This window comes from Myotis brandtii, unplaced genomic scaffold, assembly GCF_000412655.1.
Source record: "Myotis brandtii unplaced genomic scaffold, ASM41265v1 scaffold568, whole genome shotgun sequence".
Classification (NCBI taxonomy): Eukaryota; Metazoa; Chordata; class Mammalia; order Chiroptera; family Vespertilionidae; genus Myotis; species Myotis brandtii.
The window spans coordinates 711,553-730,685 of NW_005370122.1; the positions used below are offsets into that span (position 1 = coordinate 711,553).

The 19,133-nt window shown below is 37.7% G+C and overlaps 1 protein-coding gene across 1 annotated transcript in view; it reads left to right on the forward strand.

The window, feature by feature from the left end:
- CFAP47 (cilia and flagella associated protein 47) overlaps positions 1–19,133 on the forward strand; it is a 429,694-nt gene that overhangs the window by 248,297 nt on the left and 162,264 nt on the right. The window contains 3 exon segments of the mRNA XM_014549721.1: positions 7,186–7,336; positions 8,735–8,823; positions 18,966–19,052. Coding sequence (XP_014405207.1) covers positions 7,186–7,336; positions 8,735–8,823; positions 18,966–19,052 — 327 coding nt within the window.

A 19,133-nucleotide genomic window follows, 5' to 3' on the forward strand; every position in this document is an offset into this window, starting at 1 on the left:
ACCTGCATTGAGCGTCTGCCCCCTGGTGGTCAGTGTGCATCATAGCGACTGGTCGACTGATGGTTCGAGTTGATTGGTCATAACAGTCGCTTAGGCTTTTATATATATAGACTAGAGGCCCAATGCATGAAATTTGTGCAAGGAGCTCAGCCCTCGCAGCCCCATCCGGCCCTCACAGCCCTGGCTGCCTTGGCCGGCCCTCACAGCCTGAGCTGGCCCTCGCAGCCCCTCACAGCCTCTGCGATCCCTTGGAGCCCCTTGCAGCCTTGGCCGGCCCTTGCAGCCCCGGCTTGGTCTGGAAGGTCATCCAGACGGTCATTCTGCTGTTCAGTCTAATTAGCATATTAGCTCTTTATTATATAGGATAGTATTGGAAGTCCTAGCCACAGTGATCAGACAAAAAGAAGAAATACAAGGAATCCAAATTGAAAAGGAGGAAGTAAAATTATCATTATTTATGATGACATGATATTCTACATAGAAAATCCTAAAGACTCCACCAAAAAACTACTATATTTAATAAAGGAATTTGGCAACATAGCAGGATACAAGATTAACACCCAGAAATCAATGGCATTTTTATACACCAACTAGAGGCCCGATGCATGAAATTTGTGCAAGAGTAGGCCTTTCTTCCTCTGGCTGCTGGCACCAGCTTCCCTCCAGCACCCGGGACCCAGGCTTCCCTCTGATCAACAGCAGGCATCCGGGACCTGGGCTTCCCTCTGGCTTCTGGCAGGCACCCGGGACCCAGGCTTCCCTCCAGCTGTGAGCAGGCACCTGGGACCTGGGCTTCCCTCGCAGCCCCGGCTTCATCCAGAAGGTTGTCCGGAAGGATGTATATTACGCTTTTATTATTATAGATAATGAACTCTCAGAAAGAGAAACTAGAAAAGCAATCCCATTTACCATCTTAACAAAAAAAATTAAGATACTTAGGAATAAACGTAACAAAGCGGGTAAAAGACCTGTACTTGGAAAATTATAGAATGTTGAAAAAAGAGATAGAAGAGGATATAAACAAGTGGAAGAATATAATGCATTCATGGATTGGTAGAATTAATGTCATCAAAATGTCCATACTACCAAAAGCAATCTATAGATTCAACACAATTCCTATTAAAATATCAATGGCATATTTCACAGATCTACAACTAATACTCTCAAAATTTATATGGAATCAAAACAAACAACACCCCCTACCCCCCGAATAGCTGCATCAACCTTGAGAAAGAAAAAAGTTGGAGCAATCACAATACAGGATATTAAACTATACTACAAGGCCACTGTAATCAAAACATCCTGGTACTGGCATAAGATCAGGCATAGCGATGAATAGAACAGAATAGAGAGCCCATGAATGGAAACAAGCCATTACACTAAATCTTTGATAAAGGAGGGAAGAACATACTTTAATAAAGACAATCTCTTCAGTAAATGGTGTTGCACATGTTAAAAAAACGAAACTAGAGCACCAACTTTCACCATACACCATAATCAACTAAAATGGATAAAATATCTAAATATAAGTTGTGAAACCATAAAAATTATTGAAGAAGGCATAGGCAGCAAAATATCAGACATCTAATGTAGCAAAAATTTAATTGATACAATGCCTAGTGCAAGAGTAACAAAGGAAAAAATAAATGGGAATACATCCAATAAAAAGCTACTGCACAGCAAAAGAAAACAGCATCAAAATGAAAAGAGAATCCACTGTATGGGAGAACATATTTTCCAATGATACATCTGATAAGGGGTTAATATAAAAAATATATAAAGTACTCATATAAATCAACAAAAGGAAGACAAACAACCCAATAAAAAAATGGACAGAGGACCTAAATGGACATTCTCCAAAGCAGACATACAAATGGCCAATGTCACTAATCATGAGAGATATACAAATTAAATGCTCAATGTCACTAATCATGAGAGAGATGCAAATTAAAATGAAATGACAATTAGGTATCACCTTCCACCTGTCAGAATGGCTGCCATCAATAAATCAACAAACAGGTGCTGGCAAGGATGTCAAGAAAGAACCCTCATACACTGTTGTTGGGAATGCAGACTGATAGAACCACTATGGAAAACAGTGTGGAGTTTCCTCAGAAAATTAAAAATGGAACTGCCATTTAACCTAGTGGTCTCACTTCTAGGAATATATCCTAAAAAACCTGAAACACCAATCAGAAAGAATATATGCCCTCTATGTTCATAGCAGCACAATTTACAATAGCTAAGATCTGGAAACAGCCCAAGTGCCCATCAGTAGATGAGTAGATAAAAAAGCTGTGGTATATCTACACCATGGAATACTATGCAGCGATAAAAAAGAGATATTTTACCCTTTGAGACAGCATGGAGGGACCTGTAGAGTATTATGCTAAGTGAAATAAGCCAGACAGAGAAAGACAAGTATCACATGATCTCACTCATATGTGGAATCTAATGAACAAATATAAACTAATGAGCAAAAATAGATCCAGAGACATGAAGCATGGAACAGACTGTAAATCTCAGAGGGAAGGTGGGGGTCAGTGGGTGGAAAGAGATCAACCAAAGAAATTGTATGCATATATATATGCATAACCCATGGACACAGACAATAGTGTGGTGAAGGCCTGGGGTGGGAGGCGGGGGCGCGCTAGATGGGGTCAATGGGGGAGAGGGGAGTAGACATATGTAATAATTTCAACAATAAAGATTTTTTTAAGAAAGAAATATTATTCCGCCTTAAAAAGTAAGGGAATCCTGCCACTGGCTAGACCATGAATGAAACTTGAGAACATTATGCTACATGAAATAAGCCAGTCACAAAAACAAAATACTGCATGATTTTGCTAAAAGAGGTATTTAAAGCACTCAGATTCATAGAAACAGAAAGTACAATTATGGTTGCCAGGGGTAGGGGTAGGATGGGGGAGGAAATGGGAGTTATTTCTTAATAGGTATAGAGTTTCAGTCTTGTAAGATGATGAAGTTCTAGGCATCTGTCATACAACAATGTGCATATAGTTAATAGTATTGTAGTGAACAATTAAAAATTATGGTGATAATTTTTCTGTTATATATTATTGTTGTTTTCTTTTTATGATATATATTTTTATTGTAATCTATATATATAAAAGCGTAAGTGACCATTACAACAGAATAACCGAAATGACCAGAATGAGCAGTTGCTATGATGCACATTGACCACTAGGGCAGACGCTTAACAAATATAAACTAATGAACAAAAATAGATCCAGCTTAATGCAGGAGCTGGCCCCAGCCTGCAGGCCCTGATTGCCAATAGGGCCTGCTGGTCAAATTCCCGGGTCTCTTCCCACATCCCTCTCCTGAGCTAGCAGGCCGCGATCAGCCTGCCCTTCACCTGCTTCAATTGGGGCCTGCTGGCCAACCTCCCAGTTCCTCCCCCCAGCTGGCAGGTCTCTATCACCGATCAGGGCCGGACCCCGGGCTGGGACAGGGAACCAGGGGTGGGTGGTGGTGGATGCGGGTGGCAAAGGAAGGAGGGAGGTAGGGGGGAGAGGGGGACGAGGGGAACCGAGTGGTGGCTGTGCATGGGCGGCGAGGGAAGGAGGAAGCAGGGAGGCGGGGAACCACAAGGTGGTGGTGTGTGGGCAGCAAGGGAAGGATGAGGTGGGGAGGTGGGGAGGTGGGGAGGCGGGGAACCTGATCAGCCCTGATTGCTGGCCAGGCCTAGGAACCCCACCCATGCACGAATTTCGTGCACTGGACCTCTAGTAAAAAATTTTAAAAAATAATAATACAAAAAAACAAAGGGTCCAGATGACAGCATCATGCACCAGTAAAACACCCTGTGCTGACAGTCAGTTTCATGCTGCAACTAAGTACTTTTATAGCCTGTAACTCTACCCTGAAGGGGCTAGGTAGCAAGCCTCAGACCTCAGGAGAGATTGGGAGGCAAGTGAGCAGTATTTCATGAGTCTCCATGCTCTTACATTATGAGAAGATCATAGAACTTTCTGCCAAGACACAACATGTGGCCTTTGTGTTATCATGCAGGGTTGTCAGGATGCCATGGCTCAGTCATTACCCTACAGGGTATAGGAAGTGAAATCTCCAAGGCTACAGACTCTAACTTTTTACTATGTTTTAGATTAGGAAGTTGAAGATTAAGGGAAATGGACGTGTTTCCTTTACTCTTTTAATTACATATATCTTACAAATAAAAGCCATGCTATTTATATATCATTAGTTTCTTTTGAGATTTTAATTTTATTTTCAACCACAGTTTTAATTATTTTTTTAAATTCTTAGTCTTTCTCAATTTTCTCTCCATGTGACTAAAAACCAGTGACATGACTAAATTTTTGCTTAAACAGTAGCACAGAATGTCCTGTGAAATTCACCCAAAAATTTATATTTTTCTTTGGCTAGCTCTTAGAAAATTTAATATTTGGTAGATTTTACTTATTTTTTTTATGTGCCTCAGGCATGAAACAGCTCTGGCCACCGACACAGGCATCAAGCTAGGATGAACTAAGGACTGTACATCTGCTTTGCCCCTGACTGATATAAGAGCAACACCACCAATCAGGTGTCTCCTTGCCCATTGCCAGGGGGTGCTTATATTTTGAAGTTAACTTTAGATTTGACAGACTGGATCAAGATGTTTTCTTTTTTAATTTATTTATTTTCCAATTGCAGTTGACATACAATGTTATGTTAGTTTCAGAAATTCAAGATAGTGGTTAGACATTTGTATAACTTGCAAAGTGATCACCCAATAAGTCTAGTACTCATCTTAAATCATACATAGTTATTACAATATTATTGACTTTATTCTCTATGCTGTACTTTACATCCCCATGACTGTTTTTGTAACTGGCAATTTGTACTTAATCCCTTTCACCTTTTTTACCCAGTCCTCCAATCCCCCTCCTATCTGGTGACTATCAGTTTGTTCTCTGTATCTATGAGTTTGTTCCTATTTTGTTTTTTGTTTGTTTGTTTTTCAGATTCCACATATAAGTGAAATCATATGGCATTTAGCTTTCTCTGAAAAACTTACTTCATTTAGCATAATATCTTCTACATCCATCCATGTTGTCTCAAATGGCAAGATTTCATTCTTTTTTATGGCTTAGTAATATTCCATTGGGTGTGTGTGTGTGTGTGTGTGTGTGTGTGTGTGTGTACCAACTCCTTTTTATCTATTCAACTATCTATGGACACTTAGATTGATTTTATATATTGGCTATAGTTAATAATGCTGCAATGAACATGAGGGGGGGCATATATCTTTTTAAATTAGTGTTTTGGATTTCTTCAGTTAAATAACCAGAAGTGGAATTTCTGGGTCATTTGGTAGCTCTATTTTTAATTTTTTGAGGAACCTACATAATGTTTTCCATAGTGGCTAAACCAATTTGAAATCCTAGCAATAGTGGATGAGTGTTCCCTTTTCTCTACATCCTCACTAATGCTTTTATTTGTTGATTTATCAATAATACCCATTCTGAAAAGTATGAGGTGATATCTCACTGTGGTTTTAATTTGCATTTCCCTGATGCTTAGTTATGTTGAGCATCTTTTCATGTCTGTTGATAAGGGATTTATATAAAATCTAGGGGCCCAGTGCATGAATCCGTGCACCTTGAAAGGAACTGTGGGCTGCGAGGACGTGGTGGGTATGCCATGCCGGTACAGCCAAGGGTGATCCCGAGTGGGGGGGTGAAAGGATTAAGGAAAGACAGACAAGAGAATGAAAGCTGGGTCTCGGTGGGACGCTGCTCCCTGATGAGGAGACAGCGCCAGCACCCACAAGCCGTGTCTTTATTTTATAGCAAAAGTGTTTGGACCATAGGTTCAAGCTTACAACCACAGCTGTTGGCTATAATTGTGCTGGGAGGGCCCTGCCCTCAAGCTGGGACTTTCACGTGGCAATGAGAGGACCCTGTCCTTTCATTAGTCCGAGACTTGAACCTGGCCGAAACACTGTAACTGCGCCCCACAGGTGGGCACTGGGGCAAGTCTCGGACCATCCCCCATGCCCCCACTTGGCCCCTCCCACCATGGCCTCCAGTCCCCTGTCTGCCAGAAGCCCTGCTTCTGCCTCCACCACTCCCACAGGCTGACAGCACCAGCAACTGCTGATGGTGCGGAGCAATTGGGGCCAGCGCCAACAGCATGCAAGCAGGGTCAGCACCGTCAGCGAGTGCTAGTGGTAACTGCTGCCCCGATCACCCCTCAGGAGCAGGGGGAGGTGGGGAAGCCCTCAGGGGCGATAGGGGCCAGCAGCCACTGCTCGCACCCACTGCCGGCGCTGAGCGATTGGGAGTGGTGCCGAGCGCCGGCAGTGGGTGGGAGCAGTGGCTCCAGCTGCAGGTATAAGTTGGGTTGGCACTGGCAATGTGTGTGAGTGGCCGCTCCGGTGCTGGCAGTGGGTACGAGCCGTGGCTGCCGGCTCTGATCACCCCTCAGGAGCTGGGGGAGATGGAGAAGCCCTGAGGGGTGATTGGGGCTGGAAGCCATCGCTTGCACCCACTGATGGCACCGAGCGATCAGGGCTGGTGTCAGGTGTAGGCAGCGGGTGTGAGTGGCGGTTCCGGCACCTGCAGCAGGTGCCAGCGGGGCTGATGCTGGCAGCAGGTGCAAGTGCTGGGCGGGACCGCAGCACGTGGGAGCAGAGAATTTTCAGTAACCACCAGAGGCTTGCCCTGACAGTGACTGGCACCCTGCCTTGGTTTGGCGCCCCTGCTCACCTGCTCCACCATCCTTCCGTGGCCAATGCCTGCCATGTTCTGTGCTCTACCGCCTGCTGCCGATGCCCGCCATGTTCCGCGCATGCCCCCTGGTGGTCAGCGCATGTCATAGCGACCAGTTGTTCGGTTGTTTGGTTGTCCCGCTGTTTGGTCTATTTGCATATCAGCCTTTTATTATATAGGATATATAAGGAACTCATACAACTCAACACCAAAAAGAACAAATAATCTGATGAAAAATATGTGCAGAGGACCTGAATAGACACTTCTCCAAAGAGGACACAAGGATGGATCAAGATGTTTTAACTGATAACAATAACTAGATTATAGACTTCCTGAGATCTGCAACAGTCTTGAATTTTATTCTATAAAAGATTATATTGCATTGCAGAGGTTGTTAGTTGTCTTTTTTCAATAAAATATTTTTCTTTTATCTTTTATTAAATAGAGACACAGTCCATATTACTGTGAAATTCAACAGTCGCTTCCTCCATCCTGCCAAAGCTTCACTAATACTAATTTCAGTACCTAATATGGCAGTGGGAGGCACTACAATGATTTTTTCTCTTAAGGGTGAAGTCCGCAAATTTAATTCCATGGTAAGTAAATTTTACCTATTTTGTATGTCTTTGCTTCTCTTCTCATGCCATTGGGCATCCCAAGCATAGCTCTTTTTCCTGGGCCTGTGTCTGCTTTTATTTGAATTAAGGGTTGGTGGTTTACACGGCAAAGAACATTCTTTAATTTCTCTTGAGTGTCCTGTGTATCAAAGGCATTATAAAGATAATGCTAAGGCTGGGATTTATTGAGAAGTGATGATGTCCCAGAGGGAGAAGGATTTTTGAATTTTCTGTAACATAAATGTGACATTGCTATGATTGACTTTTTATAGTCAGTATTCTGGTTAAATGTTATGTCCTACCATGGACATATGGTAAAGAAGAAGTAAATTTGTTATTGTGCCAGATTTCCATATGGAGTATAAAGAATTTTAGGTGTGCAGTGGCATGAGTAGGAAGTAAGTAGAAGGACTCTAATGATGGTCAGTTTTGTAAGGAGAACATTAAGATGTTCACATGGACAGACTGGCTTATTAGATAATGACACCTAGAGTAGGAAGCAGGCATTTGATTGTCACTGAGATATGTATTATGATCATCTGATTTTCTCCTGAATAATGAACTCTTACACTTCCCAATCCTTTCACACAAATTTTCTGAAACAAAACGTTGCTATGCCACATGTATCTAAGAGACATGGATGGTTTTAGCCGGTCATTAACATGGCTACAGGGCAGAAATGCTGACACTTGAAACTCATGTGGTCTCGGTTTACTGCTCCATCTGAATACTCATGGTCTTAGTTACCAGGAGGTAGAGCGGGTAATAATGGAGAAATAAAAGAAGGTAAGAACACCATCAGTCTGAAAATGTAGAATTCCTAGAATCTTTTCCTCTAAGGAAAGCCATTGGGTAATTTGCATTATAAATTTTGTTTGTACTTTTATTATGTTAAAAATATGTCAGTGTAAGCCACCATCTTATAAACACAGGCATATCACACTCACACACATACACAGATAGGTATTCATACACTCACACACCTGTGTGCATACACACACACATGCCTCTTTTTTATGTCATGTTATTAAGTATGTATAATTAATATAATTAATTTGAAAATGCTCAGTCATTAATAAAAATATTTTAAGGAAATACATTTGGGAGATAATATTATGACAGATAGTTCAGTTGTAGCAAAAGTACTGTTGATCAGTGATGAGGTAAAATATAAAATATGTTTTTATTTCTTCCCACTCAAATTTTTTTTCAGTGCAATGTTTCTGGGACAAAGGGACTTATATAAATTAATATCATTGTTATATTTGAATAAACAGGTTTTTAGATGCTTTAAGCTTTTATTTTATGATTCAGGTTATCTTTTTTTGTTCTTACCATTTAGTATGTCTTTATTTATTTATTTATTTTTTACTTTAGAAAATGATAAAATGCAATAGCCCGTGTTATACATGGAAAGAAATCACTGTGAACATTAAAAATCCTTTCCATACTGCTGGTGACTTTATGTAAGTTATTGTTTTAATGTAATTTTATTACAGTTAACTATATCCAATCTTATTGGAAATACATAATTTTCTTCAACAACAATTTTGAGAATTTTTTTGTGTTTACATTGCTATAAATTTATAAGCATTATCAGATAAAATAGAACAACTAATAAAGTAAACCAGTTTTCCTTGAAATGTTATTTGATCTATACAAAACTAAGACTGGTAATATCAAATTTATTAATTTTGTGTATGTTTTATTTTTTGAAATCTTTCAATTTTAAAAATTTTATAGTTAACATATTTTATTTCTAAATTTATTTCATCTGTTAATTTCCAAAAGAGAAATATCTATTCAAGCAAAAAATTCCTTTTTACTTAAAGCATCATTGTTGATTAAAACTATACATTATGTATATATTTGTGCATCTAGAGATTTAACAATAGCAACAACATATACTTGAGGTTAAAATATAATAAAATGCTTAATTACTGTTTAAGTTCATAATAGTAAAGTATCTTGCCATATATTTACATGCTGTGGGAGAAGATGGAGAATGATACCTTATGTACTGCTTAAATTACTCTCTTTCCATCAGCTTTAGAAATCAGATCCTCATAACAATACTGGTGTTGAAACCATAAGTTGTATGCATGCTTAATACTGTTTGATAATTTTTAGTATTTAAAATCACTGCATGTCTAGGCTTTTGGAAGTATCTTCTTAACAATATCATTTATTGTTGAGAAAACAAAAATTCTTTTGTTGAACAGTTATTGGTGAATTTATGGTTCCCAAGTTCTCTGAGGGAGAATTATATTTACTATAATTTTATTAAATGTTATATTGCAATATAAGGCACAAAAAAATGTCAGAAATGTATCATTAATCCAGTATTAATATTTTCCCTTAAATGAACCAAATGGCTGACTGCAGTTTTTTAGAGGAAATCAGGATCAAACATATTAAACATTGCATTCTAGTGGTAGAGTTGAAAGAAAATCTCAAAGTTTAAGGAATTGGTAGAATATTATACTTGTATGTTTCTAAAAAAATCATAATATTTTATTTTTACTTTATAGTTTATCTCAAATCACATTAAAATTGTTACTTCTTGTGTAGGGCGCATGGTTTGGTAGAGGAGAAGATTGTTAATTGGGGTAATTTGACTACTTCCCCTTTGTATAAATGTGGCCCTTAAACTTAGGCAAAAATTGAAAACTCAATATTTAAAAACCAATCATAACATTTGAAAAATCGATATTTTATAGTAGGCATATATGATTTAAAAATTTTAAATAATAAAATACATAAGAAGGGAAATTTTATGGCAATTAATTCATATAGACTTACTAAATTTTATATTTTTGTTGTTGAAAGTATGACATGTCTCCCTTCCCATGCCCAGTGACCCCATCTTCTCCACTCCCTACCCCACTCCAGGTCTTCACCACACTATTGTCTGAGTCCATGGATTTTGCATATATGCATATAAGTTCTTTGCTTAATCTCTTCCAGTCCCCCTTTCTTTCTGAGAATCATCATTCTGTTGCATGCTTCCATTGTCTATGGAACTATTTTGCTTATCAATTAACTTTTTTCATTAGATTCCACATATAAGTGAGATTATGAGATATTTGTCTTTGGCTTATTTTGCTTAGCATAATACTCTCCAAGTCTCTCTATGTTATATCAAAGTATAAAAGATCCTTCTTTTTTACAGCTGCATAGTATTCCATTGTGTAATTATACCACAGCTGTTTTATCCATTCATCTACTGATGGGCACTGGGCTGTTTCCAGATCTTAGGTATTGTAATTAATGCTGCTCTGAACATAGGGGTGCATATATTCTTTCTGATTGGTGTTTCAGGATTCTGAAGATATATTCCAAGAAGTGGGTTCACTGCGTTTAAACGGAAGTTCCATTTTTAATTTTTTGAGGAAACTCCACACTGTTTTTCATACTGGTTGTACCAGTTTGAATTCCCACCAGCAGTGTACCAGTGTTCCTTTTTCTCCACATCCTCGCCAGCACTTGTTAGTTGATTTATTGATGGTAGACATTCTGGTAAGTGCTAGGTGGTACCTCATTGTTGTTTTAATTTACATCTCTCTGATGATTAGTGACATTCAGCATTTTCTCATATCTCTTGGGCATTTGTATGTCCTCTTTGGAGAAGTGTCTATTCAGGTCATTTGCCAATTTTTTTAAATTGGATTGTTTGTCTTCCTTTTGTTGAGCTGTATCAATACTTTATGTATCTTGGAAATTAACTCCTTATCAGATACATCATTGGCAAATATATTCTCCTATACAGTGGATTCCATTTTCATTTTGATGCTGGTTTCTTTTGCTATGCAGAAGTTTTTTAGTTTCATGTAGTCCCATGTGCTTATTTTTCCTTTGTTTTTCTTGCTCGTCTAGACAATGTATCGGTAAAGATGTAGCTATAAGAGATGTCTGAGATTTTGCTGCCCGTGGTTTCTTCTAGGATTTTTATGGTTTCATGACTCACATTTAAGTCTTTTAACCATTTTGAGTTTATTCTTGTGTATGGTGTAAGTCAGTGGTCTAGTTTCTTTCTTTCTTTCTTTTTTTTTCTCATGTACCTGTCCAATTTTCTCAGCACCTTTTATTGAAGAGACTGTCTTTCCTCCATTGTATGCTCTTGCCTCCTTTGTCAAATATTAATTGAGCATAGTGGCTTGGATCAATTTCTGTGGTTTCTGTTCTGTTCCATTGATATCTATGCCTGTTCTTGTGCCAGTACCAGGCTATGTTGGTTATAGTGACTTTGTAATACAGCTTGATATCTGGTATTGTTATCACTCCCCCTTTGATCTTCTTTCCCAAGATTGCTGCAGCTATTTGGGATCTTTTTGGTTCCATATAAATGCTGGGAATATTTTTTCTAGATCTGTGAAATATGTCCTTGATATTTTAATAGGGATAGTGTTGATTCTATAGATTGCTTTGGGTACTACAGATATTTTTCTGATGTTAATTCTACCAATCCATGAATGAGATATATTCTCTATTTGTTTATATCTTCTTCTATCTCTTTTTTCAAAATTCTGTAGTTTTAAGAGTACAAGTCTTTTACCTCCTTGGTTAAGTTTATTCCTAAATATCTTAATGTTTTTGTTGCAATGGTAAATGGGATTTTTTTTTTTTTTGGTTTTTGTTTGTTTGTTTTTTGTTTCTCTTTTTCAGAGTTCATTATTAGTGTATAAAAATGCGATCAATTTCTGGGTGTTAATTTTGAATCCTGATCCATTGCTGACTTCATTTATTAAATCTAGTAATATTTTGGAGGAGTCTTTAGGGTTTTCTATGTACAATATCATGTCATCTGGGAATAATGACAGTTTTACTTCCTCCATTCCAATTTGGATGCCTTTTATGTTTTCTATTTCTTTGTTTTGGTAAACTTATTTATTTTTTAAATATATTTTTATTGATTTCAGAGAGGAAGGGAGGAGAGAGAGAAAGAAACATCAATTATGAGAGAGAATCATTGATCGGCTGCTTCATACATGCCCCCTACTGGGGCTCCAGCCCAGAACCGAGGCATGTGCCCTTGACCAGAATCAAACCCGGAACCACTCTTCCAGTGAGCCAAACCAGCTAGGGCTATGTTTTCTTCTTGTCTGATTGCTATGGCTAAGTCTTCCAGTACCATCTATAATAATAAAAGCATAATATGCTAATTATACCAGACATCCTTCCGGAAGACCTTCTGGATGAAGCTGGGGCTGTGAGGGAAGCCTGGGTCCCAGGTGCCTGCCAATGGCGGGAGGGAAGCCCGGGTCCCAGGTGCTGGAGGGAAGCCAGTGCTGGCAGCTGGGGGAAGTAAGGCCTACTCTTGCATGAATTTCATGCATCGGGCCTCTAGTCTTGAATAAGAGTAGTGAAAGAGGACAATCCTGTCTTGTTATTGTTCTTAGGGGAAATAGTTTTAGTTTTTGCCCATTGTGTATGATGTTGGCTGTAGGTTTCTCATATATGGCCTTTATTATGTTGAAGTATGATCCCTCTATCCCCACTTGCTTAGAGTTTTTATCAAAAATGGGTGTTGGAGCCCTAGCTGGTTTGGCTCAGTGGATACAGAATCTGCCTGTGAACTGAATGGTCCCAGGTTCGATTCTAGTCAAGGGCACATGCCTGGGTTGCAGGCTCAGTCCCCAGTAGGGAGTGTACAGGAAGCAGCCTACTGATGTTTCTATTTTTCTCCCCCTCTCCCTTCCTCTCTGAAATCAATAAAATATATGTGTGTGTGTGTGTGTGTGTGTGTGTGTATGTATGTGTGTATGTGTGTGTGTGTGTATATATATATATATATATATAATTTAAAATGAGTGTTGGAGTTTGTCGAGTGCTTTCTCTGCATCTATTGGTATGATCATGTGGTTTTTGTCTTTCAATTTGTTTATGTGAAATATCATATTTATTGATTTGCAAATATTGTACCAGTCTTGCATCCCTGGAATAACTCCTACTTGGTCATGGCATATGATCTTCTTAATATATTGCTAGATATGATGTGCTAATATTTTGTTGAGGATTTTAGCATCTATGTTCATCAAGAATATTGGCCTGTAATTATCTTTCTTCGTAATATTTTTTCTGGTATTAGAATTAGAATAATGCTGGCCTTGCAAAAAGAGTTTGGAACTGTTCCTTCCTCTTGGATTTCTTGGACTAGTTTGAGGAGTAGAGGTGTTAGTTATTCTTTGTATATTTGGTAAAATTCCCTTGTGAAGCTTTCCAGACCAGGGCTCTTGTTTGCTGTGATTTTTTTGATTACTGCTTCAATTTCATCAGGTTTTATCAGTATTTCAGGTTGTCTGATTCTTCCTGACTCAGTTTTGGAAGGTTGTATTTTTCTAGGAATTTGTCTATTTTGTCCAAGTTGTCCAACTTGTTGGTATATGGCTGTTCATAGTATTTTCTCAAAATCCTTTGTATTTCTGTGGTGTCAGTTCTTACTTCACCCCTTTTGTTTCTGATTTTATTTATTTGGATCCTCTCTCTTTGTTTCTTGATGAGTCTGGCTAAAGGTTCATCAATCTTGTTTATCTTTTCAAAGAACCAGCTCTTGGTGTCATTGATCTTTCATATTGTTTTTTAGTCTCTATGTCATTTATTTCCACTCTGATATTTATTATTAACTTCCATCTACTTACTCTGGGCTTTTCTTGTTGTTCTCTTTTGAATTCTTTGAGTTGTAGGGTTAGCATAGTTTATTAGAAATTTTCCTTATTTTTTTGAGGGAGGCCTGTAATGCTATGAACTTCCCTCTCAGGACTACTTTTGCTGTGTCCCATAGATTTGGGGTTGTTGGGTGTTCATTTTCATGTGTTTCCAGGAAGCTTTTTATTTCTTCCTTTATCTCATTGCTAACCCACTCATCATTTAAGAACATGCTATTTAGCCTCTATGTGTTTGAATGTTTTTTAGTATTTTATTGTAGTTTATTTCTTTTTTCATGCCATTGTGATCCAAGAAGATGCTTGATACAATTTCAATCTCCTTGAACTTGTAGAGACCTGTTTGTGTCCTAACATGTGGTCTTTCTCTGAGAATGTTCCATGTGCACTTGAGAAGAATGTGTATTCTTCAGCTTTGGGATAAAATGTTCTGTAAATGTCAATTAAATCCATCTGATCTAGTGTGTCATTTAGAGTCACTGCTTCCTTGTTGACTTTTTTACCCAGTGAAATCAGTAGGGTATAAAAGCCCCCTACTATGACTGTATTGTTGTCAATCTCTCTGCTAAAGTCCTCTAGAAGTTTTTTTATAGTATATTTAGGTGCACCTATATTGGGTGCATATATGTTTACCAGGGTTATATCCTCTTGTTGGATCGATCCCTTTAGTACTATGTAGTGACCTTTGTTGTCTCTTGTAATGACCTTTATTTTAAAGTCTATTTTGTTGGATATGAGTATTGCTACTCCAGCTTTTTTTTTTCTTTTTCATTTGCATGGAAAAATTTTTTCCATTCCTTCACTTTCATCTTGTGCGTGTCTTTTGTTTTGAGGTGGGTATCTTGTAGACAACATACAGTGGGTCATGTTTTTGTATCCATTCAGCTAACCTATGCCTTTTGATTGGAGCATTTAATCCATTTACACTTAGAGTTATTATTGGCAGTTAATTTGCATATCTCGCTGATTAGCCAATGGGAAGTGTAGCAGAGGTACGGTTAATTTCAATCGTTGTCTATTATTAGATAGGATGGTCTTATAATCATTTCCTTTTGATTAAGTTGTTTAATTCATTGACATTTATGTTATTATTGACATAGTTGGAGTTACATCTGCCAATTTCCACTTGTTTTTCTGTACAATTCATGTCTATTTTTTGTTCATCTATGCTGCCATGACTGCTTTATTTTATATTATGTGAATATTTACTAATGCAGCATTTTAACTTTTAATGACTTATGAAATGCATTTTTGGAATTTTGTTTAAAATTAAAGATTAAAGGAAGTGATGCATCTTTTACCAGGAAGCATATATTTTTGGGGGAATGCTAGCAGCTATTGATGCCCAATGAGTACATCCATTATTTATTGGGGTTGCAAAAAGGTGATTTTGCATTTCTATCATTTATGGAATATGTTTGTTGGAATATTTTATAAAGAGGACTTCCCATCATTTATTTGTTTATCCAAGGGTGAAGTTCCTATAAGAAAAGTAAGATAAATGTTTAATTCTTTTTCTTTTGTTTTTATCATTTGACTCTCTTCATCCATTTCTCCCACCCATCCATCCCCCATCTCTGAGAACCACCAATCTGCTCTCTGTATCTTTGAGCTGGATTTTTGTTTCGTTTAGATTTCATACATAAGAGAGTTCATATAGTTTTTGTCTTTCTGTGTCTGACTTATTTCACTTAGGATATTGTCTTCAAATTCCATCCATGTTGTCACAAATGCCAAGATTTCATCTTTGTGGGTTTTTTTTTACCCGTATCTTCACCCCACTCCCCTTCAGCAACCATTAGCACGTTCTTTATATTTTTGGATTGGTTTCCGTTTTATTTTGCTTATTCATTTGTTTTGTATAGTTTTTTTTTTTTAGATTCCACATATAGGTGAATTAATAAGGTCTTAGATTTCTCTGTCTTACTTATTTTACTTAGCATAATACCCTCTAGGTACATCCTTTTCTTTGTGGAGTAATATATCATTGTGTATATATACCACAATTTAGTCATCTGTTCATCTATCTACAGACACCTAGGTTGTTTCCATATTTGGGCCATCTACACTAATAAAAGACAGGCATGCAAATTGACCATACCTTCGCTATGCCTTAAGCCACGCCCACCAGCCAATCAGAGCGGCTATATGCAAATTAACCGCCACCCAACCAAGATGGCGGTTAATTTGCATATACCAGCTGGGAGCGAAGACTGAAGACAATGTGGAAGCAAAGCGCTACAGAAGGAAGCAAAGTAGAGGTGGCAGAGACAGGAATGGAGCCAAGGCTGTGGAGGTGGGAGGCGGGAGGGGAAACCCAGCTGCAGTGGCTGGGAGCAGGAGGGGAAACCCAGCTGGAGCAGCTGAGAGCGGGAGGGGAAACCCAGCCACAGTGGCTGGGAGCGGGAGCGAAGCCCGCCTCAGTGGATTTCACTCCCTTCTCTGCTTCGCTCCAGCCGCAGGAAGCCCTATTATTGCAGGAATCTTCCTGCAACGGGCCTCTAGTCCTATATAATAAAGAGCTAATATGCTAATTAGATCAGATAGCCGAACAACCTTTCAGATGACCTTCCGGATGAAGTTGGGGCTGTGAGGACTGGCTGAGGCAGCCAGGGCTGCGAGGGCCCAGCCCCTTGCATGCATTTCGTGTATCAAGCCTCTAGTTGTAAATAATGCTGCAATGAACATAGGGGTACAAATACATTTTGGAATTAGTGTTTTTGTTTTCTCTGGGTAAATACCCTAAAGTGGTAGTGCTAGGTAGTATGACAGCTCTATTTTTAACATGTTGAGGAGCCTTCAAACTGTTTTTTATAATAGCTGCGCCATTTTACAATCCCACCAACAATGAGCGAGGTTTCCCTTTTTCCCACATCCTCATCAGCACTTGTTATTCCATGATATTTTGATAATAGCTATTCTAATAGCTGTGAGGTGTTATCTCATTGTGGTTTTGATTTGCATTTCCCTGATGATTACTGATGTACCTGTTGGCCATCTGTATTTTTTTTTGAAAAAAAAATGTTTATTCAGATGTGTGTGTGTGTGTGTGTGTGTGTGTGTGTGTGTGTTGCTATTGAGTTCTTTGAGTTATTTTTATATTTTTGACATTAGTCCCTTATTAGACATAGCATTACAAATGGTTTCTCCCATTCTATAGTCTGCTCTTTCATTTTGTTGTGCAGAAGCCTTTTAGTTTAACGTAGTCCCATTTGTTTATTTTTGCTTTTGTTATTTTTGCTTTTGGTGTCATTAAAAAAATATTTGCCCAGAACTATGTCAAGGAGCTTAACATCTATATTTTCTTCTTAAAGAAACAGTAGCCATACTCAGAAATGGGACTTTTTTGAAGAGCTCCAATGTCAGGTCTTACATTCAAGTATTTCATCCATTTTGAGTTAATTTTTGTGTATGGTGTAAGTTGGTGGTCAACTTTTATTATTTTTGCATGTGACTGTCCAATTTCCCCACACCATTTATTTTAGAGACACCTTTCCCAATTATATATTCTTGTCTTCTTTGTCTTACATTATTGACCATATATGCATGAATTTATTTCTGGGCCCTCTATTCTGTTCCATTGATTTATGTGTCTGCTTTTATGCCCATACCATACTGTTTTATTTACTATAGCTTTGTAATACAGTTTGAAATCAGGGAGTATAATGGTTCCAGCTCTGTTCACTCACCCTGTATTTCAAACTGCTTTTTTTCCTTTCTTTTTTTCTTTCAATTTGGTAATTCTATGGTCGTCAATTTAATGGTGTACTGTATATGTTTGAGACTCTGCTGTGTTTTCTTTATTATTTTTTTCTCTCTTCTTTAGATTGCATAATCTCTATCAATTTTCAAGTTTGTTAATTCTTTTTGTCCTGCCAGTTCAAATTTACTGTTGAGCCTCTCTAGTGATTTTTTCATATATTTTTATTGTACTTTCCATCTCCAGAATTTCCATTTGGTTTTCTTATTAATTTCAGTCTCTTTGTTTTATGTTCTCTACTTGATGTTTTTTCTGTTCTTTAGAATTAATCATTTTATTCTACCTATTTTCAAGTGCATTGGTTCTTTTACCACCTCAAATCTACTGTTAAGGTCCTCTAGTGATTTTTTATTTCAGATAATTTACTTTTTAAGTGTGGAATTTATAATTGGTTATTTTGTATAATCTATCTTTATTGACATTCTTTATTTGGTGAGACATCATTGTCTCTCATAGTGTTGAAGATCTTTGGCATATTTGTGGGATCTAGCAAGCTACTGCAGCCCTGCATATGGGCATCTGGTTCCCCAGATGTTTTTTTTATGTTTTAGTTGGCTCATATCTGTTCCAACTGGTGTAGCAGCCTTAGGTACAAGTGCTACTGACTGTTTTCAACAAACATTCAGGTGATATGTGTTTTTCTTTGAGTTGGGTCAAATAAAGGCAACACTGAGTCAACTGAATTTTTCTAGGGAGCTGTGAGACAGTTAAAACAGTAGCCATACTCAGAAATGGGACTTTTTTGAAGAGCTCCAATGTCAGTCTGTTCCCTCATGTGCCTACTCCCAAAAGAAACATTTCTATTATTTGGAAATAGGATTAGAAATTATTAAATGTATACAACTCTAACAATGCATGAAGGCCAATGTGTGAATTCCTCTTTGTATCTAGAATATAATTTGGGTGGTCATTTATATTCTAAATTTCCTTGCTATGAGAATTTAGTGATGCCTTTCATTATAAAATAATATTATTTTTTACATATTTCCATTCCAGATTTTTCCACTTTTTCTGATATATGTGTTTTGAGTTGTAGAATGAGAACTTGTGGACTTTTTAAACTACAATTTATTCTGATTCTAATTATATTTTATGAATGATAAAAAAAATAAAAAAGAATATTTTGTGGTCATCTGAATTTTGTTTTAGTAGAATCCAAAATAGTTCCTTTATTTCTCTATTTTAGGGCCACTTTGGTGGAATCCTCAACATTTATCTGCTTTACATCCCAATTAAAAGCATCTGGACAATCTGTTCACTTCAAACTCCACAGGTAAATATATACACATTTTATGCTAATAATTATTTCAGGAAAGATTCTGAGAAATTTAACTAAACTTGTTATGTAATTCAA